The 22,367-nt window shown below is 40.6% G+C and overlaps 1 protein-coding gene across 1 annotated transcript; it reads right to left on the bottom strand.

Annotated features, from left to right (window-relative positions):
- Positions 1 to 271: 271 nt before the first annotated feature.
- LOC134430028 (carboxymethylenebutenolidase homolog) lies at positions 272 to 9,220 on the bottom strand. Its single transcript, XM_063177478.1, has 6 exons — positions 9,097 to 9,220; positions 5,472 to 5,685; positions 4,751 to 4,858; positions 2,748 to 2,890; positions 2,281 to 2,372; positions 272 to 656 (listed from the first exon to the last, which is right to left on the bottom strand). Exons 2-6 carry the CDS (start codon positions 5,675 to 5,677, stop codon positions 477 to 479), a joined length of 729 nt encoding a protein of 242 aa, XP_063033548.1. The 5' UTR covers positions 5,678 to 5,685; positions 9,097 to 9,220; the 3' UTR covers positions 272 to 476.
- Positions 9,221 to 22,367: the final 13,147 nt, after the last annotated feature.

Below are 22,367 nucleotides of genomic sequence, written 5' to 3'. Positions count from 1 at the left end.
TTCTGCCCACTACAGCTGAGAAAAATACTTTGTAAGTAATGAAAGAAAATGTCTGTAATGTCTGCAAAAAAAATGTCTGCAAACCCAGGGCACTTCCATGTGAACACCTGTGACCACCAATCATCACACCAAAATAAAGCCTCAAATTACTCCAGTAAAGTCATGATGAAGTCATGCTTGCTAGCAAAGAAAAATGGATAAGCACTATCATGCGTATCAAGGTCATAATGTAAAATAATGAAGCAAATAAAAAGCAAGAAAACTTCAAAAGGCTTTTTAATGCCTAATCATCCTTTAGTTTTTTATTTCACAATCTTCTGTAAATATTGTCAAAAATAATTTAAAGATATAAATTAAAGCGTTCCTATTTTAGTTTATGTCAACTTTCAAAATGAGATAATTTTCCCTTGACTGTTTTCTTCTCTCAAATTAAATCAATCACTGATCTTGAAGCCTAGCATTTCTTTCTGCTATTGTCAAACGAACATTTTGATCCAATCAATCATATCCCTTCTAGCTTCTTCAATATAAGGTTTATCATCAGGTTTCATATCTTCTGGCTTCAGTTGTGCAAACCCATGAACTTGCCCAGGATAAACTTTAATTTTGTATGGAACTTTACAATACTGTTTCAGCTTGTCCTCCAATAAGAAGATCTGTAAAATAAAAAGCATTTTTCCATTACATTGTGGGGTTTTTTTAAGTCTGCCAAATTTGCAGTTTCTCATAGAGAAAATGCCTCTTTGGGTGTAAGACTGATACTTTTTTTTTAAGTATGGGTGAGTCTAAGAACCTCAACACTTGTAGCAAGGATGGTTTGGTAAATCTCATTGCCATAAAGGAACAGGTGTCTGTTCAGACTCAGGCTTGTAACCTGCACTTGAAGTTCTGATGCTGAGAGAGCATGGACCACAAACCTTAGTGTCCATCAGTCCAAAACATTTTGATAGGCTTAGTAACAGACTTTAGGAAAACATGGAGGGTTTTTTTTTCTTTTGTTAACTGAACATCGAATTTTGCTATTGCATAACATTTTGGTGATTAGCATGCATACAAAGTACTAACAATGTGTTCATGTACCCATATAGATTTGCTGGCACAGTTTGTGCTTATTTCCAGTATAAGTCAGAAAATAGAAGAATGAACACTTATTTTGCCCCAAAAGCTTACTTCCATCCATTGTGAAGATTAGAGAGAGTATTGTAATTTATTTCATGGTTTTTTTGTCATTTTGGTTTGGGTTTTTTTATGAAGCCCTTTTTTTCAATACAGAAAACTACATATTTGAGGGTTGTTTTTGTTTCATGCAGGATTTTTTACTGATACAGTCTGCACAGAAAGAAAGCTTCAGCAGAAAAGGGAGTGGTTTCAATGTGTAATACATGACAGAAAAAATGCATTTGCCAAAAGTGTGCCCCTGGGAGAAAGACACGTTTGCCATAAAATGAGGACAGGGGGTGAAGGATTTGTTTTCCTCTGCAGAGGAGACACATATGAGGTACACATAAATATGCCGACTAATGCAGTTAGAAGTAAATGTTGAATGACTTCTGCATTCAACAGAGCACACTGCCAGTTCTCCAGTCAGACCCTACCTGAAAAACAAGCTGTGCTAGAGGTGGTATGTTATCCATGTCACTGAAGAAAAAGAATTTATGCACAGAAGAGGGCACCAGTTTCCTACCCATATATTTATCCAGCCTCTCACATATGCTTAGAGTAGGGGTTTTATCAGAGCATAGATGGCAGCCAGGAGCCAAAACATTTGAATCTATGAGTTGTTGTCTCAGCTAAATTTCATGCCCACTCTTTTGATACAGCTCATTTTTTCTTCCTGTAGTAAAAGCAGTTAGTCATGAGACTAATTAATCAGAAAGTTCAGTTACTAAGCTGAAAATACTTTTTTCCCCCATTCAGTGTCCAAATTCAGTGGTTTAGCTACCTGATTTCTCACCCATAACAGTAGTATACAAGTTTTTGAGATGCTTGGCTCATACCAAGTTGGATATCCGTGCCCAGTTTCACACTCTGCTTATCTAGCCACTCAGAGACTGATGACTGTTCTTTACTGTATTTCTTACCTCAAAATGAAGCTTTGAATAACCTAAACAAGATAGAGGGAAAGTTGACATATAAACAGAACCGTCCAACCTGTCTATTATTTGAATGTGAAATAACTAACAAGGATTTAAACAATAACTAACAACCCTTTGTAACAAGGATTTCTGTGTAGGATAAATGAGCTATGGGAAAAGAAGTCTTTCCAGATCAACAGCTTACCTGATCTAAAGAAATCGTGTGGTCTTTCTCACCAAAAATGAAAAACGTGGGATTTAGTAAACGGTATCTTTCTTCAGAGTCTCTAACTATTCCTGTAATGTTTTGAGAAACAGTCCATTAGTGAGGTTAGCATTACTGAGAGATAAATGGCAAATAAAAGAAAACATTTCTATTTAAGTTTACTCATTAGGTACATTACTTAGATGAGGACACTGGCTATGGAGAATAAGCATTTGGAAAGCATATTTCCCTGCTCTCCTAAAACAAGGAATAATATTTTTTTTTTTGCTTACAGTATCCTTAATATTTTTGTATCAATATAGCTTATGGCTGAAATAACCATAATTAAAATCTGCAACTCACCTTTGAGTTGAGTATTTATAGAAATTGTTACTAAGCAATGAGCAGAATTACAAACAATGCATAGTCATGTGAACCCAAGTAAGTTTTCATGTGTTCTACACTACCATAGAGGGACACCCCAGCGGCTAATTGAGGATTTTTCAGCATCAAGTGATGTACTGCCATTCCACCCCAGGAAAACCCAACGATACCAATCTTCTTTGCACCGCATTGTTCCTTTAGATACTTCAAGACAACATCAGCTTCCCTAAGACATATAAAGAAAAGTAAACTAAGGAATCTATTGCAGAGCCAATACTTGACAATTTAAGAAGTAAGTTAAAAGACATACATGGTATTTTTTCTGTGGCTGCACCCTCAATGGCTTAAAACAGAGATTACTTTAAAAAGCACATTTCAGGCTAGAGCAGTGGATTCTATTATTAAATGGGAGTTAACATCTCTGGTCCTAGTTTAGGGAAGTACAGGTGTAGGCACTTAAATACTTACCTGAATTGTCACCTGCTCCTTTGTTTTCAAAATTAGTAAATTTTTATTTGAATCACTTTGTCTAGGACAGGACAACTAAAGACAAGACATATCTGCAAGTAGAACAACATCTTGCATTATGGACTGTAGGAATATATAAGCTTCACTGTACTATCTCTACAGAGTTCACCTATTTAGATAAAGATTTTTCCTGTCATTCCTGTTACATGAGTTAATACTAAAATATCTTACCAAGCCTACATGCAAGAATGTTATGCTAAAATAGCGTTTACTCAAATTACATTCTCAGTAACATCAATGTTTAAAAAAAAACTTTTGCATGAGGTGCAATGAAAAAAAACATGAAAAATATTTTTATTATTGTAGGTGAGAGCAAGTAAATTTTTCTTAAATTGCTGACTTCTGAGGTCTCAATAATTTTATCTTCTTCATTGCCTACAGAGTTTTAAATTAAGTTTAAATGCAGAGTTCATAAACTATTAATTGCATTTTCGAACATTAGGTAGAGTTGTATGGTCATTCAGGTTTGGTTAGGCTGACCAAACAAAACCCAGTATGGCAGTGACATGAGGAGGACATTGTGTCCTGGGCCTGTGGCCATGCTCTCTCAGGTTTGGTTTGTTTGAAAGGAAACTAAGAAAGCCATGGATATGTTGGATTCCATGTTCTCCGAAAGAGCAATGGATCTGAACTGGAATGTTCACCTACAAGTGATTCCTCAGTTAAGACAGCAAAGGCACGTCCTGAGATCTCAGTTTTTTCAGACAGTGCCCACATATCTGCTCTTGTTTGGGGGGGATTTTTTACAATTGTTAGTAATTTGTGTCTTAAAAAATTTGGTCACAGCTTCTGGAATTATATGGTCAAAATCTTTGCTGAGAGTGATTGAAGATAGACTGTGGCTGCTGAATATCTGGACAGGGTCAGAAGAATACTTGTGGCTTGCAGGATGGTAGCTGAGTAATAGGGTGTCATCATCGCCTCACTATCATCTGAAGTTTTGAGCTGTGGTGAGGGATGCTGAAGAAACATCAATGCCTCCCATGATTCAGGGAAGCCTTGTTACAGGCACTGTTAGGTTATACAGATAATGATCCCTCTATTTCACACTGAAAAAAACAGTAGAATTTATCAGATGTTTCTTAGGTTTTTGGTCAGTCTAGCAAATTTTTAGGTAGTGCTGCTCAGTATCTATCATAATCTGCAAGGCAGAGAGCAAGATGGGCATGTGACAACTGGCAGATAGCATCTACAGTTGTAGAAGAATTTTCCTCTTTATCTTGAGGAACTGACTGCAGAATCAGCACTTGTGGGTGAGAGTGCTGGGTATTTTGTAGCCTGTGAAACACTGTGAGCCTGCATGGCCAGTGTAACATAGTCAGAAAAGGGCTCAGGAACACAAGATGGGGACAATAAGCAGAGTGATGGGCAGAGCAGATGATCCTATTCAAATCTCAGACAAGACTGTGCCCAGAACCACAGAAGAATCACCCAGAACAAGAAACTGTGGTTGTGCAGCTAGCTTGCCCTGCTGTGAGGTGCCATTTCTAACATTTCATATACATTCTCCTTGTCTGCTAGATGCTTCCTAAAGTTCAAGTACAAATATGTATCTTACTTGTCTACTTTCATAGGATCATGATTTTTCAACCAGTCAGGAAAGTCAGCCCAGTGATCAGTAGATGTCCAGGGTTTTGTCCCCTTGAAGAAGTCTGGGCAGATGGTTCTGTGTGAGATATGGAATTCAGTCAATTTTCATTAAAACTGTCTAAATGTCTCTTAATATCTTCTAGTTGAGAGTACACATCTACATGTTCACTGTCTGAATCATGTTTTACTCGTCCTATTCTGGTAATCAGCTAGCTAAAAGTATATGTCTTTGTATGGACAACAAAGACACAAATTGTTTCCTTATTATTTCCTTAGACACACTTAATACAAAAATAAAGGGATTAAACAAACCTCCTGATTCTATATTACACATATATACCTCTTTGCTGTTACAAGGCAAAGCAAATATTCAAAAGGTTTGGTTCTGAAAAGTTTATACATATTAAAATAGATACCACTGTTTCTCTTTGGACCACCCATGTTGCTTCATAAGCACAAACACCGGCACTTCAAGACTCTTTGTGCCTTTGTGCTCAGCTAGCCATTTTCCTGAGTCAGTTTTAGCATCTTTGGTGGCTCCATGCAAATATTTTTGTCCATTTTCTTTTTTATTTGCTCAGACTGAAGTGGTATGGTAGTCTGTTGGAAACATCAAATGCTATGCCTCACTTTGGGCTTGGTGGTCTATCAGTGCATTTAAGGGGAAGATAAGAAAGAAATTTGCTTACATATATCCATGACCTGCTATCAAATCGACTATGTATCTAATGTCTGGGAACTGCCATCCAAATACATCATGGACCACAATCACAGCTTTGTCCGTGGAAAAAGATGGTCTACAAACATATGCCTTAAGGTAGTCAATTTGTACTTCATGGCCAAGGCACCCATAGTGAGACCTTTCTCCAGTATTATATAGAAAAGGATCAGCCATTTGAAAACCTAAAAAACAAGAAGAATATAGCAAGAATGTAAAAATAATTTGTTAAAAATCATTTAGGACAAACAGGCAAATATTGTCTTCCGAAAGTAGTTTGATAACTTCTGTAAATAACATTGATGTCCTTGTATGAAGAGAGAAAGTAGAAAAAAGCAAAAGCAACGTTCCAGTGAAGAATGCCTCTTCATCTATTATGTTATTAAGCTGAGAATGAAGAGAAATACCAAAATCAAAGTTGTCAAACTACAAACAACCTGGACATGTAGATCTTGACACTCATGTCACATTTGTTTTGCTGCCATGTGGCTCTGTGAGCACAGGTGTGAAGCACTATGGCTTCCCGTGTCACTGTCTCCTGAGGTATGGGGCCATCACCCGTGTCTTCATGGGGAATCCTGTGCTGGCTCCTTTATTTGCAAAGACAACAGCACTCAACTGCTGCATTGAAGTGTGGCGTTCAGTGCTTCTCTTGGTGCTGGTAGCTCATCTGTAGTGCCATCACAGCTCTTCTGAGGGCAGGAGGACTGGGCACAGTTAATGAAGAGCTGCAGGATGGATTTGTAAACTAGATTCCAATGCCATGTGCCCCTATGCCCTTGAGAGGGATTGCAAGAAAACAAGCTTATGTGCAAGCCTCATTCAGAATATTTGAGAGTATATGGTTTTGTCCTTCCTGCAAAAGTAACAATTAGAGACAATGAGCCAGTTAGATGTGCTAGACAGATTAAAGTGAAAAGTTGTTCTGACTCTCTGTGTCAGGAGCTTGGAATGGACTCTGCGCAAAAAGTAGATTGTGATCCTGTAATTAAAAGTGGTGTTACAATGCATCTATACAAGGAATCCAATTAAGTCTGCAGGGGCAGTGATAATAGTAGCACTTCCTAGCCATATACTGACTTTGTGCTGACTTTGAAACTGTCCTTGGGCGTGCAGTACACAGGCACATACACTATGCCTGTCTCCATCATTTCTACATCAACCTGTTATTTTAGTTTGTGTTGTAACATGGACTTCATACAACTATCTAATCTTCATGGAAGAGCAGCAAATTCCCCTAAAATACATGCCTTCCTCAGCCCTCCATTGACTAGTGCAGCAGAGGGCTGCATTTCACAGAGTGATGGGTAATTTTGCCTGGGCAATGCAGACACATTTGGAACCATGGTATGGACAGACTGAAGAACAGACAGTTGGTGCCACAGAGACTCACCACTTGCTTATGCCCTGCACAACACTTCCCAGTTTGCATTATTCACTCTGGCACAATTAAAGGATCCATATTTGATATGCATTTAGACTGCTTTATACCCGAATTTTATATGCATTTAAACTTATTAAATGCTCCTCAGTGCACAGTGCAGAGACACTCCTCTCCCAAGCCTGGGGCTGCTGTCACCAGATCTGGCAGGGCCAGCACGGAGTTTGAGCAAATATGATTGATTACAACCATAACCCTGGCTAATAGTGGTGTAGACATACAGGAAGTGGGCAGACATGGCTACACTGCTCTAATCAAGCTCATTCAGATAAATCCACAAGATGGATGATCTCTCATCACCAGTAATCCTCTGTCCTGATAAATGAGAATTGATTACATGTGTAATTTTCATTGCACCTTTCTCAACATCTGTCAGGCTTGGTTCTAGGAAGCACAAAGTAGCCTAATCTTCAGGATTAAGACCTCCATTGCTTTGGCATCATATGAAAGGGAAGGTGTGTCACACATGGGAGATTATCTCCTAGTTTAAGCCCCCCCATAATGCTTGAAATGCCTGAAAATGCTTGAGGGAGGTCTGTTCATACAAAAGTGCTTCCTACCTCTCTTTTTTATAACCTAAGCTGAATGAGCTGGTTGAAGCACAGGAGGCTGTCTGGAGAAGCCACAGACACTCCCAAAGATAGCTAACACTGCTGCCTTCTGAGATGGCAGCCACAGTCTTACTCCACTGTGGTATTTTGTTGAGAAGGGCACAACCTGTGTCCCCTTCAAGGAAGTGTTGCACAGGAGTCACTAAACTCTGCAATAATTGTGAACCAGCCTACTCCCTATCCATTGGTTGCTTCCCAGAAACCATTTCTTTGGCCTGTGCTGACTGAGGCCGGGCCAGCTGGCTCCTTTCCAGGCACCAGGCAGCAGAGAACGTTAGTAAATAGTCAGCCACACCTGAACTGCTTAGAAGTTTGATGGGATCCTGTTCAGTCAGGAGATTTATTTACTCCCGCCTGCTTTGTCCCACGCAATGTGGTGTGGCAAAGCAGCACGCCAGGATATTTCCTACTTTTCCAGTCTCACCTCATTCCCTCTTCCCACCAATTTCATCCACTACACTTTTCCTTTTCCTGCTTTCCCCATGGCACAGTTCCAAGCTGGCAGCATCTCAGCTTTATGCCCCGCTCCGCATCACTGCGCTGCAGCACAGAGGGGGTGCAGCGCCTGCTGGGAACAGGGGCAAAAGTTATGCTGCTCATGGGGAAAACCGCAGATATTGATGAGTCTTCTGATATCCTACTGCTCCTTGAGAGAAAGGCTTCTTAGACCTTCTACTTCTATCCAGTAGTTCTGCCCTTCTTTGGGTGTCTTGATATCATTCAGCTTTCACACAAGTAACTTAAAAACTGACAAGAGTTATTTACACAACACAAAGGTGGGCTCCACAAAAGGTGGTAGGACAGACCCGAACTACTGCATTTCTGGCAGCAGCAAATCACATAGTTATATTCTGCTGAGTCTTAGTTTTTATCAGGAAAAAACAAATCTCTACTTGAAAAGTGAGGTTAAAAATATTTTAAAACGCAATCAGGTTAAACAGAGGCAAAGATCCTGCTAAGGACAATCTCCACTTCTCAGAAAGTGAGTATGAGCACGTGATCTTAAAGTGCTGTGCTCTTTGGCAGGACCTTGAACTACTGATGCCAAGATGTGACATCTCTGCCCTTTTCCCGGGTCGAGTGATAACATTTTAAGCTACAGCAGCATTTCATTTCAATGCTAAGAGCTCAGTGGACCAAACAATGAAAAGAATGAAAATTCATTACCATAACAGTGAAAAAAATATTATGGTCCTTTAATGAGAACTTGATACTTGATGAACATAAATTATCAGTGTCCTCAGCACTATTGCTGTACCATAGTTTGTAGCAAAGACTCAAAATGAAATTTAGACTTTCCCAAAGTTGACAGCCTTTATCTTCATCTTATCTGCCCCTTGATACTTGTCTTTGTGCATTTTTTACTGAAAGCAAAATAATAGTCTCTCTTTAAAGGAGTAGGTTTTGCTGATTGTTTCATGCCTTTTCAAAGAGCTACATCTACTTCCTTAACAATTTCAGATTTTCCCTTTCAGCACAGGTAAAAGTAGTTATCCTTTTCTGCTGTCAACTCAGTCTGCATGGACCAGTTTGCCCTCACATACCTGGAGTGCAGGATCCTGTTTCAGCCCAGCTCACTTCTTCTGCTCAGTGAGACACCAGCTAGATTTCTCTAAACAGAAGAAGAAGAAAGCCAGTTCTTGCTGACAGTTTTGCTCCTGGTGTTGCCCATCCAGTTTTCAGGTGCTCTTCAACTCTTCTGCAGATTTTGGGATTGGGAAGCGAGGAGGAGAGGCTTCACTCAAGAGTCATCCCGAACGGAAGGGGTGGGGACAGATCATGCACAGAGGCAGTCTGCAGCAGGCTCCACATCGGTTGCCTTTACTCCACCTTTCATTTATTTATTTATTATCTATGGAGTTGAGAAGGAAAGATGCACCCAAACACTGTAATACACTATGATGTGTGTAATGCAGACAATGAAGACACTGCAAAGGTTTTAGACTTCAGTATTTATAACTGAGACATTTAGCATCAGTGGTGTGTTTGCTGATGCATTTTCTTGAAGCATATTCATATACTTTCTTGACTGTAATAAATGTCATTAATGAAATTTGAGGTGAATTAAGATGAATCTGTCCTGGCAAACTTGCAGCTTAAAAAACTTACTAAGTCTCCCTAGCACACACATTCAATATACTACAACCACACCCATAAGTATTCTCAACAAGTTGAAAAGTGTTCCAGGTTATTTGTGATTAGACTTGCATTTGACAAGTGAGAAAGACTGCAGTCTGTGGTGCCTCATTGAAATTTTCCATTCCTATTTCCACAACAACACTGTATGCAATGAACATTAAACTTAGCCCTTGGTCTGACATACACTCCTTTTCTCTGTGTGTACACATGGTCTGGGGTGTGTGCATATTGGGGGGGCATGCAAATGAGAGAGACAAAGAAAATTATAATGTAATTTCATGACAATGGTCAGTAAAGAAATTTTTATTCTTGGTGTATATGACAAAAAAGTTCCTCAGTCACCCAGCAGATGCCCAGGAGTACTCTGTGAGGTAGGGACCCTAATCTGAGGACAATGTTAAATAGGTGATAGATGGACTCAGTTTGCCAAATTTCAGACATTTACAATGATGATGTCTTCATGTCAGCAAGGTGTCTGACTCCCACAGTGTCATCAATATTTAGAGTATGACTCACACTCCATGGGTGTCTTTTTTTGAATGAAAATAGGTAGTCCCCTAGATGACCCAACTAGTGCAATAAGATTGCTGTGCTGAGTGCATAATAACCCAGGCAAAAGGAGTCCTTCCTCTCTGTGCTCTGGCAGCTGCACACAACTCAAAATTAAGGTTTGTCATGACCAGAAAGAGGGTGTTTGTCCCGTTACACCCGTCAGCAGATTTGCACATCAGGATTGTACAAGAAACCATTAAAAAGATTGCTTGTGTTGCAAGGGAGGGAGTGGGGAGACTTGACTGAAAAGATCCGATTTGTACTTTGATATTAATGGCATCTTGCTTGCCCTTGTGTAACCCCTCCCAGGTGGGTATCTTGTACTTAGAGCCACAAGACTGAAGTATTGTCTTCCTGCCTTGCCCCCATGGAATGTGAATTCATCCAAGCTGCAGTCCCCTGGAACAGACTGGGTCAGCAGAAGTGTGTACCTGGTCCCACATGCATCTCATGACTGTAAACCCTGTCCTGGTGCCCAGCCTTACTCTCCTTTTACCTGTGGCTAGGGTAAAAGGAGAGCAAAGGACTCACTCTGCTCTAATGCAAGCCTTTGCCTGCTCATGGTGTTTATGTTCAACCTGCAAACCCTGTATCATTCAGATCTCCTGTACTTGATAAGATTTTTCCCTGTCAGATACAATCACCTATGTAATGGACTCAGGACTATGCAGATCATTGCATCCATGAACTTCCTACAGTCTCAAGGAACTTTTTTTTTTTTTTAATTTTTTATGCCTGCTGTGAACATTTCTATTTTTAGGGTTAAAAAAAAAAAAGAAAGAAGACACATAACTGAGTTGGAATGAGCACAACAGATTTACTTGTTCAAACACACAATGGTGGAATTTCTCATTCACCTGAGGCACACAGCTGGTTTTTGTCTGGTTTGACTTCTTTTGCTCCTTAAGGCTTGCACCATTACTTCTGCAACTGCTCCTCCTGGTTTTATAGAAATGGGCATAGAATAAAGCCCAAAAGTTAATTCTCACAGCTGCTGGCTGCAATTTTAGTTGTATGTCAATAAAAGAAACAAGATCCTAGGACATGCAAGGCTGCTGCCCTGAGGCAAAATAGAAAGGTATTCTCTCTGAGATGACTACTGATATCTAAAAACCCAGATAGGCAGGCACTCTGGTAGCATCTAGTGCAGAAGTGAAACACTCAGATGGAGAAACCAATGAGCAGGCTTAAACATGCCCAATCTACAGTCATCCCATACAGTATTTGGAGTGCTGCTGGTAACAACAGACTTTGAAGTTGAAATCATTGCAAATGTTGTATTTTATGTTGTGAAAAAACCTGTTCAAAACACCTCTGTTGAGTGACAGGATTGCAGCCTAGAAGCTGCAGATGAGGCAAGAGGAACAGTAGGGCTCCCTCTCCTCTTACACAGTGCCAGCCAGCAGTAGCAGCCTTGTTCAGGGGCTACCACTGCCCAGGTATCTTGTGAGGAACCGCTGGGGAGGCTCCTGGGAAGGGCCACAGCAGAGGCACAGTGGGATGGAGACAAAATGCAGCTCTGGGGAGCCAGCTGTAATGCCACTGGTGAGTCTGTACCCAAGATCTGCCTTCATAGCAAGAGAAATCCTTTGGGACTTGTGTCTCTTCAAGAGGGGAGTGTGGAAACCCAGGGCACTGGGAATATTTCTGTCTGCTCTAGGGTGTCCTGACCCCCAGGGGAGCGCTGACTTTGGTCCTCATTCATGGAGAAAGTTCCCTAGACTTCAAGATAGACTAGAATCCACAAAAGTGTGAAATAGATTATAGAGAGTAGTATAGGCATATCACTTAGTGAGAAATTTAAGTTTTGAGATTTTTAGTATAGTTGTAGTATTTTTAGTATTTTTTTATAGTTGTGGATGCAAGCAAGATGAAGGGCATAGGGCGTCGTCCTGGATTTCTTCTTCATGCTTCTTCTTCCTTCTTCTTCACGGGTTTGGGTGGCGTTTTGCAATTGGGCAGAAAAGTCCACATTGTGGGCTCTTTGGGATCAGTTATTTGGTAAAAAGGGAAAATAATCTAAGTGTCAGTTCTTAATTGGATAGTTTACTCTTAAAAGAGCTTGTAAAAAGAGATTGTTGGCCATTTTGTTCCTTCTAATTAAAAGCTGCCAAACTCTCAATAGTGAGACTGTTTTACTGATAAGAAATAATAAACACCTGTGTCCAAACATGAACTACCATCTCAAGTGCCTTCAATCCAGACCCAGAGGAACCGACAACTAGAACCACCACAGGGGCGCATAGCTATTCCTTCTAATAAAGCTTCACTGTAAGAACGGCCTTCCCAGTGAGCTTGTAATTTGGAGCTTCATTTGATGCTTTTTCTTTTCTATAGGTTAACCCAATGCCTTTCCCTCCATCCAGTAAAGTGGTTTGTATCTAAAGATACCTACTGAGTTATCACGTGGGAGGGAAGAAATATTTTTTAACAAATCTGATTTAATACTCCAGGTTTCTTTCTTGGGTGTCCGGTCAGTGTTTGAAAAAAGACCCTTGGAAATCAGGCCAGCTCTTTTTATTGCAAAGAGCTTGGCAGGAGGTTTACATGTACAGATACTTTCTTTATCATCAATGAGAACGTCTTACACTTACAATTCTGTTCTTTACCATTTACCTAGCATGGTACTGTGGAGCTGGCAGCTGCCTTTGCCCAGAGCACTACAAAAATTCTCCAAGAAATCCTCTGATTTGGTTAGTAGTGAACCATATCCCCACTCTTTCCCAAGCTTCCCCATGTGTCTAAGAAGAAAGGCTCTGAAGTCTGTCCTCTGTGGGAGTGAGTGACCTTATCTGCTCCATCTGGTGCATCGTTGGCAGGCACCACCGTGTTCCCTGCGCTGATCAGAGCACCCGCTGCTCCTCACAGGGCTCCAGGACCAGGGTGATTGCTGCTTCTGCCCCATAAATCTTCGCATCTCTCACCAGGCTTCCACTCCCTTGTGATTTTATTTGCTGCTAAAAAATAATAGGCTCAATCTGTCATCATCTCTCCTTTTGGCCATCTCCCCATTGCATCCACCCCTTCTTCCTTCTGTTCCACTCTGTTCCATTTATGTAAGTTATTTGAAGCCACTGGTTTCAGTTGGTTTCTGGTTATCCCTTTCAATGTTCCCGGGGTTTTTTGGGGTAGGCTAGGGTCAGCTCTCAAAGCATACAAGTACTTATCTATCTAAAACCAATATTATGACTTTCACCACAGGATGATCTGCAAATTATAGTTTTCTGTAGGTATGTTGCTAGTTTGTGACATAGAATTGGTTGACCCCACAGCTTCTGGGTTTCTTACGGCTGTCTTGGATTAATTTTTACTTAAAAATAAATTGTTAATGTTTATTCTCAAATTTTCTATTTTTCCTAAAAGTGTTTGTGGGATTACAGAGGGTGTGCATTGTGAACTTTATAGAAATTGGGTGGAGTACTTTAATTATGCCAAGCAACAACAGGAAATCTATTGTAATGTTGTGGGTGACATGCAAAGAGGGGTATTAAAATCACTTATCACTGGGCAGGTGTTTCTAGGTTATGCAGTTGCTCTTCACTTTATTAAGGAACACTTCCAAATGATTTTCAATACAAAGCAACTTATTCCAAATAATAATAATCTCTATTAATAACAGTATACAGGGATAATAGTCCATTCTGGAGCAATGGCTCAAAACCAGGTACCCCAGATCAAAAGTGGCATCTGTTTTTCACTGAAGACTATAAATGCAGCCATGAGCAAGACAATAGAATTAAGAGCACATGGACAACTGCGTGGACTAAAAACTGATTTCCTTCTCTAAAAAACTAAACGTCTATTTTGTGCATGATTTAAGAATATGTCTTTTGTCTTTCTCCTACCAAAAATTTTGTCTTCTCTAAAGTAACAAAAATTTTAAATCCAGTAATTATTAAAAAACACTTCTTTTTTTTTTCCAGTTATCCACCACTCAGAGTACTGCTTTCAAGGATGAATTAATTCAATGTGTTTAGTCTTTGAAACAGAATTTTATATCCAGTATTTTTCTCATAAGAAGACATATATTTGATCAGTTTTATTCCAGGGCATAGGTCCTTTTTTTATTTCCCTTCTATTCCTTTATTTGGTATGTGCTGTCTCATACAAAACTCACCTAATGTTCATTTTATATTTCAGGAACTTTCTGGGATTAATCATCTGGAAGGGAGTGATTTTGTTTCCTTGTATTTGAGGCCATATTTGCATGGAGATGTAAATACTATTTCAGTCTTCAGTACAAATAAGCTGCCTGGACAAAAAGCTGCACCTTCTGCCCACAGAATTTATCTTCATTTTCAAAAGTGGTAACTTTCATGTATAGAAATCTGGCTTCTCCTCTGTAAACTCCGAGCATGCACTTGAACAGCTTCGTTTAACTGGGATTTTCCAAGACATCCTTTCTAAAGCCAAGAGGACCCCAAAATTTCCACCTGCATGTGATCCCCTACAGATTAGACATGTTTCAGATGAACTTTTAGGGTTTTTTTCCCAGCTGGAGAAAGGGAAACAATCAGGAACACGCATTATTCAACAATCAGTGATAGCAACTATCACTGAATATTGAGCAAATCTGGCATAAATTGCTATGCTAATCAGTGTTTTAAACTCCAAAACTTTAAACAAGAGTGCCAGGAAAAAAAACTTTAAGTCTTTTAAAGTTTGCTCTTTAAAAACATGACTTTAAAAGTCCTGTTTTGCAAATATGTCTATGCATTAGTAATCTTGGAATGTATCCAGACAGCTTTGGACTCTATCCCACAAAGTAATACAGACGCCCAAGTGCAACATCAAAGCAACAAGTTTAAGGAAAGTATATTTAAGAGCTTCTAATTATATAACAAGATAATTAACATACATAATTCAGAGCAATCAAGGGGCTTTATTAAATATGTTTGCAGAGAGCACCTGTCTCACCCTTTTTCTAAAATGAGATAATGAACTTTGCCCTAGCAGAAAAAAAAATTACATTTTGGTGCAACCCTGCAAATGCCTGGGACTGTGCTAGAACTGTTCTAAGTCTGTGCCAGTTGACGAAATGAGTTTCTAAGACTCCCTGAGCTGCTGCAAACATGTAATGGGGCATCTCAGAAGACAAAAGGGGTCCAGGCAGGAAGGGGGCCAGCCCCCCGTGTGAATGCTGACCTGCAGCGCCGTGTGCAGGTACAGGAAGGCACACAGGCAATGTGCATCTCATGTGGGAGGGAGCACCTGGGCCAGGTAGGCCAACCAGACTGCAGTCACTGCCCACCCTACCTGGCTCTGATGCTTGTGGCATCAAACATCATGGTGTGGAAGAGGTTCTCTTCCCCTGCTCACTGGGACAGTTCAAACATTTGCAAGCACTGTGTGTGCCAAAGCAGGGGTGCCAAGAGTGCTTGCTCTTCCACAGCTTGGTTGTGAACTAGCGAGTTCCAAACTGGGTGCCACAGCAAGTAGAAAACATGAGCTTAAGCAGGAAATTCAAGGCCTGATCAGATTTACTCTAAAGGGCTGATATTGGCACTTCCAGACTTCACATTTTCCAGCATGCTGCTTCCTTCTGGTCTGAAATTGGATCTCAGTTTCCTGATAGGCCCACAACGAGATCACAGAGAGCTGAGGTGTTATAAGCCATGAGACAACATGTTTAGGCCCATCTTATTTAATCCTTTACAAGGTTCATCTCTAAGGTGCTTTGATTTTCCCTTTGTTCCCTGGAGGCTGCAGAGGTGGTAGCCTGTCTTTACTTGACACAGCCAGTACCATAGGGCAGATTCCTTCCAAAGACCTGTCTTGGGCTGCAGCTTAGACCTCAGGACAAGCTCAGGTGTTCATTACAGCCTGTTCTCCTGGTTCAGGGGGAAAACCAACCCAAACCCTAAGCCTCAAGCTGAAATCAAATCCCCAGTCACTTGCCTCTTCAAAAGGAGATTAGTCATCTTCTCTGCAGAAGGAATTCACAGTGTACCTCTACCATCACATCCTTTCTCATGAGTTATAGATTGACATTCATGGGAAGCATTTGTCTGAATGTCCATACAAAATATAAAACTCATATAAAGCAGGTGGGATAATGTTGTGAGAGGAAGTCTTGGACAGAAAGAAGGACCCAGGACTTTCCATCTAAGACATGCCCTCAATGTAGACCTGAAGATTTAACATAAATACCCTGGGTCAGAGATCTGTGCTCAAGCTACTGCTCCACCCTGCTCATTTGTGCAGAAACTGCCGTACCCACATGGCAATTTCTCTGCTTCTGTCTTCTCTGCAAGATTCTGCCTTGGTACAGCCACTTCTGTTTTTATGTGAGCCAGAATCAGAAACCTGATTCCTCTTATTCCAGTCAGATACCAGTACTATCAGCTATTCCAACACTCCCTCTCTGGTTTTAAGCAGAAATTGCTGCCTGCTAAAGATATCTTCTCCAGATATTTGTTCAAAAGTGTCACCAAAACTGAATTTTGACTATGTGGATTTTTCTGATGATGCATATTCGTCCGAAAATAATCACATCTAGATAATTTCAATTCCTCAAGAGTTAAACCTCATGATTTAACTGGGCACAACCACTGCTGTATTTATTCAACAATTGTGAAAGTTTATTCCTGTGAGAAAAAAGACATAAATGCCAAGGTTTTCAAACTTAAACCTCTGAGAGCTAAATTAATTTCCAGGGACAATTACACACGTGAATTGAGAGAAAACAATATGCATGGCCTGACTCAGAAGAACAGCAATGAAACTATACATCCCTCAATGAACTTGTAAATCATTTCTGTAAACAGAAAATCAGAAATTAAACAGGCTCCTTCTTGGCGTGGCAATTAAGGCTCTTGGTTACCATGCAAGATGCTGTTATAAAAAAGGTTTGTTAAGAGGCCTATTTTTGTTTCCTGCTTTGATGGGATAAAAAGATTTTGTTAAGTTTGGGAAACAACTGGCTTCCCTAAATGCAATCTAGATCTTGCATATTTCACCTGGGTACACTTCAAAGTAATTTTTGCTGTGTTTATGTTAATCTTTCAGGCAGCTGAACTACTGTCAGTTGTGTTGATTACTCCTGGAAACCTCCCAGAGAATCAGTGAACTTCTTTAAAACATTGTTAGGAATTCTTCATGTTCTTTAGGTATGGTATCTTTCCAAGGAATTCTTCTTTCAACGCTCCCCCAACAACAGCTGAAAATAAACAGCTGTAATCTCCTCATCGCATTGTAACTTTCTTTACTCTTGTACTAAGTTACTCTCCATTAAATGGCTCTCTATTTATCTTAAATGAAAATTTTACAAAGAAGAAAATATATTTTTCTGATTTTTATTATGACAACAAGAAATATATGGGGATTTCCAGTTTGTTATCTCCAAATTTAAAAGAAACACAAACATGACTGGGATGCTGAAGAAGAAACCATGTTCAAGTCCAGCTCAGAAGAGCCAAGTCAGTACAGGTCCTAGTCCTACAACACACAGCACTTGCCCAAGGTCCCACTGATTTTATTCCCTGGGCTCCAGGGAGAGCTTTGATTTATTCATGAGCACAGCACTAAATATATGTGGCAAATTTCTAAGTACAATGGATCCAAGTGAGTGAGAACTTATAACTTTCAGCTTTCAACTTTCATTAAAATATGTTCATAATAAATAACTGAAAATGAGTAGGCAAAGAATCTTATTAAACATCTGTGATCATATATGATACTAAAGCATAGTTCATTATTGCTCTGAATGTTTTAAATATGGTTTTTCAAAAACAAAAAGGGATTGTTAATATCTTCCTTCTCATGTGTCTTCAAGAAACATTCTAAATTCACACCTTTTATTGGTTGTGATAGCTGCTCTGGAATTGATTCCATATCCAAAACCTACAAGCCAATCTGAAGCATGCTGCAGGTCTAAGAATATTTCAGATATAATCATTAAAGATGTATGAACATAGCTAAATTGGAGTACTTAACATAAGTACACACTCTCAACCCCAAGTTTTGGACTGCAGTCAGAAAATCTGTAGTAGAAAATCAAGCACAAGCACTTGTTGGTGTACGGATTTCCAGCTCACCAATATTAACAGATCCTTGTTGCTCAGATGATTGGAGAGTTCTGGGTCACCTCTCTTGGCCTCTTGGACTTTCTCCTGTCATTGCAAGGTGCAGGCTGCTGCTGAGAGCACACCAATTCACAGAGGCACGCTGCCCCGTAGGGCTGGGCTGGCATGCTGAAGCACTCCCATACCCCTTCCTGCCCCCTGTGCCCTTCCTGGTGGAGACCTAAAGCATATCTCTTTCCTCTTGGCTTCATACTGCTTTATTACTGTGGACAAGACATTTCAGCAGTTAGCATTTTGCATAGAATTTCCTATATTTAGACCAAAATTTCACTGAATGTCATTGGAGTGACAGGTACCCCTACCTGGGTCCTCATCAATAAGGCCAGCTTAGAAATTTATGACATGTACTTCCCCATATCCCTCTGAACAGGGGGTTTAAGGGCCAGTCCTTGGTATGGGAGCTGGGAATGGTCACCTCTGGGGCTCAAGGAGGGCAGCACTTTCTGCAGCTGAAGCAGACGCCATCAGCCACTGTCACCCCTGGGCTCCCAGGGAAAACCCCAAGTCTCCACATATTTCTCCCAAACCACTCCAGCCCCAGCTGAACACAGGTAGTGACTGACCCAGCTCAAGGCACTCTGGCAGTCATGGGATTTGATCTGGGGACTATTCCAGTGATTATTCAGGAAGATATGGCAGCCTGAGACAAGACAGCAGCTTGGCAGCCCCTGGTGACTCAGTCATTCAGCTGCCACCAGTGCTAGTAGCAAGGTGCAGGGCAGCTGTGCAGGATGCTGCTGCAAATGTTGAAGGGTTTAGACCCCTGGAGATGCCCAGTGGCCTCTCATGTAGAAGTCTTCCTTAATCAGGTGGCAACATTCAAGGCAATAAGTTTCCCAAAGTCAGCAGCTCCTTGTTTGATGGCCCAACAAATTGTCGGGTGGCCCCAGCTTGGGGGCAAGCCACCATGGTCCCTGCCTGACTGGCCACTGCAGGCCCCAGAGATGCTCCTTCTCCTCTGCCACCTTCTTCTCAGGGTCCCCAAAATCCTCCTGGGCCTGGAGTAGAGGTGCCCTCTGGTGGCACCCTTGGAGTTCTGTCACCTCTCTGCATCGGTCCATGCTCCTGCTCCTCGTGTCCAGGTCCCCGTTGCCATGAGATTCTTTCACTGCACATTGCATAATCTTGCTGTAGGTTGAGATAAGGCTGACTGACCTGTAGTTCCATGAATTCTCTTGTTTTGCTTTGAAAATTGTTGTTTCCCTGTTTTCAAGCATCTTTTCCCTGTTTTCAAGCATCTCTCCCTATTACCATTTTTTACTTAGGATCATGGAATGGTCTGGGTTGGAAGGCACTTTAAAGATCATCTTGTTGCAACCCCTCCACCATGGGCAGGGACACTTTTCACCAGACCAGGTTGCTCAGAGCCCCATCCAGCCTAGCCTTGAGCAACGCTTCCAGGGATGGAGAATCCACAACTCCTCTGGGCAAATTTTTCTAGTCTTTCCCTTAGCCCCACTCGCACTCCTCCCATCTTGCCCTGCTCACCTTGGCCGTGCTATTCACCATGATCCTTTCCACCATGATCCTTTCCACCATGATCCTTTCCACCATGCATCTCTCTGGCTCCTGGCTGATCTTCCTGCACTCTTCCATGGTAGCACCTCTATCCACAGAAGAAACTGTATTTGCCCAGCTTCTGTTTACCCTCATTGGGAGTGAGTTTGAGGGAGAAAAAGAGTTGTCCGTGAGCCTTTGCTTTCATTGAAGCTAATTCTCCCCTACCTTTCCATAGAATCAGGATCAAGAACTTGGCTCAACATGACCAGGAGCATAAGGAAAGCAGAAATAAATGAATCTCCTCAAGAATCCATAAATAATTTGAAGACCCCTGATTTCCTTCCTGTAGAAGATCAGTAAAAGAAGAGGTAAAAGGAGTAGAACGAAACTTGGCGATCCAGAGAAAAATGAAAGAGGAGAACCCAGTTTGTCACCCTGAATATGTAAGATCTTACTGGAAATTTTGGTAAAAAATTTTGACAGCATTTTCTGCTCTCAGGGCTGATGTGATAGTGAATCAGAAAAGACAGGCTCTCAGAAGACTTTTCCACCCTAAACAGTCATAAACTCCATACTGACTTTTAAGGTAGGAATTTTCCCAGATGTTCTCAATTGATAAGTGCATATTCCAAACAAGGTTGTTCTCAAAAACTGAATGGTGATACTGAATGCAGCTGCTTAAATAGTCTTCAGACCCACTGAGGACCAGGCCATCAGAATGAAATACCATGCACTGCCATTTCTCTGTGTGTTGTCATCTTTGTGAGATTACTTCTTCTTTAGCACCTCTAACCAGGCTGAGGCCCTGGCAGAGGCCCACATTACATGACTACGCTAAAAAGTGAGTCTAACAAAAAAAAAAAAAAAAAAAAAAAAAAAAGTGTAATTGATACACAAAGGAGAGTGAAGAGAATGTACCTTTTGAGTAGTAAGCATGTTTGACATTTCATATCAGTCACCCAACTGAAAATCTACTTCACTGAGCCAAGCACTTTTTTTAGACAGCAAATATGTTCTTACCATAGGGAAATGAGTAAAAGCTGGGGGGTTTGGCTGGCCCGTGATGCACATTCTGTGTGCAAGCTACTGTGAAGTGAAAGTCACCACAGAAATCAGACAACCTCACAAAACAGAGGTCATTGACTCTGACCACCCTGTAATAACTCTGACCTTTAACCATGCCTCACAAACATTTGAGGAAAAGCAATGACAAAGTTACTACAAATCGAAGCCCTTCTGTACTCCTTTCCCAATCAGTGCTGCAGAAGCGCAGGCAGTGACACAGGTGTTGTTATAGAATGTGTAACTATAGTGACTATGTGTATCATTCTCCCTAGCAGACACATTTTCTTTTTGGCAACTCTCATGGTTTTAAATGAAGTAGAACTGAACCTTGCCCTGAGGAATTAAATTTAATTTGGTTGCCAGTCATAATGTTTAATATTGCCTGGAAGGTCAAGATAAAGGTTTCTGGGAAAATAAGATTGTTTCTTCTAAATACAGAGGATAATCCTAACTGCTGTCATCTGCAGGGATATTTTCACAGAATTTTAAAGACATGAGAACCAACATGTCCTCAGAAGCACTCATACACAGTCACTTGATGATGGTAGTGTTTCACACCACACCTTCTATTACCCAGGAGATCAAAGTTCTAGAAGTAGGAAAAAAAATCTTTCTAATCTAATGACACAAATATCTAACTATCTAAAAGATTCACTTGGACATGATGAAAGTGTTTTAGGTGAAGAACTGTATACTTCAAATGATAAGACAGTTACTAGGAATGGGATATTCTGAAAGACCAATACAGCCTTTTTTTTTTTTTCTTGAATGCAGGAGGCCTCCATCGAGTAACCACAGCCACAGAGCTCTGAATCCCAAGTAGATTGATTAAATTTAAAAATTAAAAAAAATAACAGCCATTGGCTCCATTCCCAGCATGAAGGCAGCATCCTAATCAAGCTGATGTGGCCTATATTTCAAATAGGAAATCCACTGCAACACGTGTGAAAAGATCCCTGCTGTGCTTAAGAGAAATAATTTGGTGAAGCACATTCTGCAGATCTTGAAAAGAGCCATGAGGTTCAGCAAATACTTCTTTACTCCATGGAAATGGCTTGTGTTAATTATCAAAGTATTGCCTAGGTTCTTAAAATCTAGACATGTATAAACAGCCTTGTTTGTCTTTTCAGTCAGACTCATTAAACAGTAGCATCATCTAGACTGGGTTTATTTATCTCATCTCTCACTTAAAATGCTAGTGGAAATAGTTTTTTTTTCTTGGTTGAAATATTAATAATCCATAGAACAAACAGGAGATGCGTAGCCAAGCATCTCCTCAGAAACAGTTTCTGAAATAAACAGGTCTAGAGCCTGTGTCATGGCTGTGTCTGATGATGCTCAGCCATTATGCCCATCCTTTAATTTATGTTTAGTGCAGTACTAAACATTTCATAGCACAAAACATGAACCACAAGTCACACATTCATTCAGGAAGTTTGACTCCTGCATTAGCTACTAATCATAGCCCAGGTTTA

This window comes from Melospiza melodia, chromosome 1 (assembly GCF_035770615.1).
Source record: "Melospiza melodia melodia isolate bMelMel2 chromosome 1, bMelMel2.pri, whole genome shotgun sequence".
NCBI lineage: Eukaryota > Metazoa > Chordata > Aves > Passeriformes > Passerellidae > Melospiza > Melospiza melodia.
This window is presented reverse-complemented; position numbering and strand designations above follow the sequence as displayed.

Excerpts from the sequence above, each read along its gene's own strand:
- LOC134430028 (XM_063177478.1), bottom strand. The coding sequence starts at position 5,677 with ATGGCTGATCCTTTTCTATATAATACTGGAGAAAGGTCTCACTATGGG. Across the intron at positions 4,859-5,471 it reads ATAGCAGGTCATGGATATAT|AACCATCTGCCCAGACTTCT; the intron begins GTAAGCAAATTT and ends TATCTCACACAG. Across the intron at positions 2,373-2,747 it reads CGCTGGGGTGTCCCTCTATG|GAATAGTTAGAGACTCTGAA; the intron begins GTAGTGTAGAAC and ends AAAACATTACAG.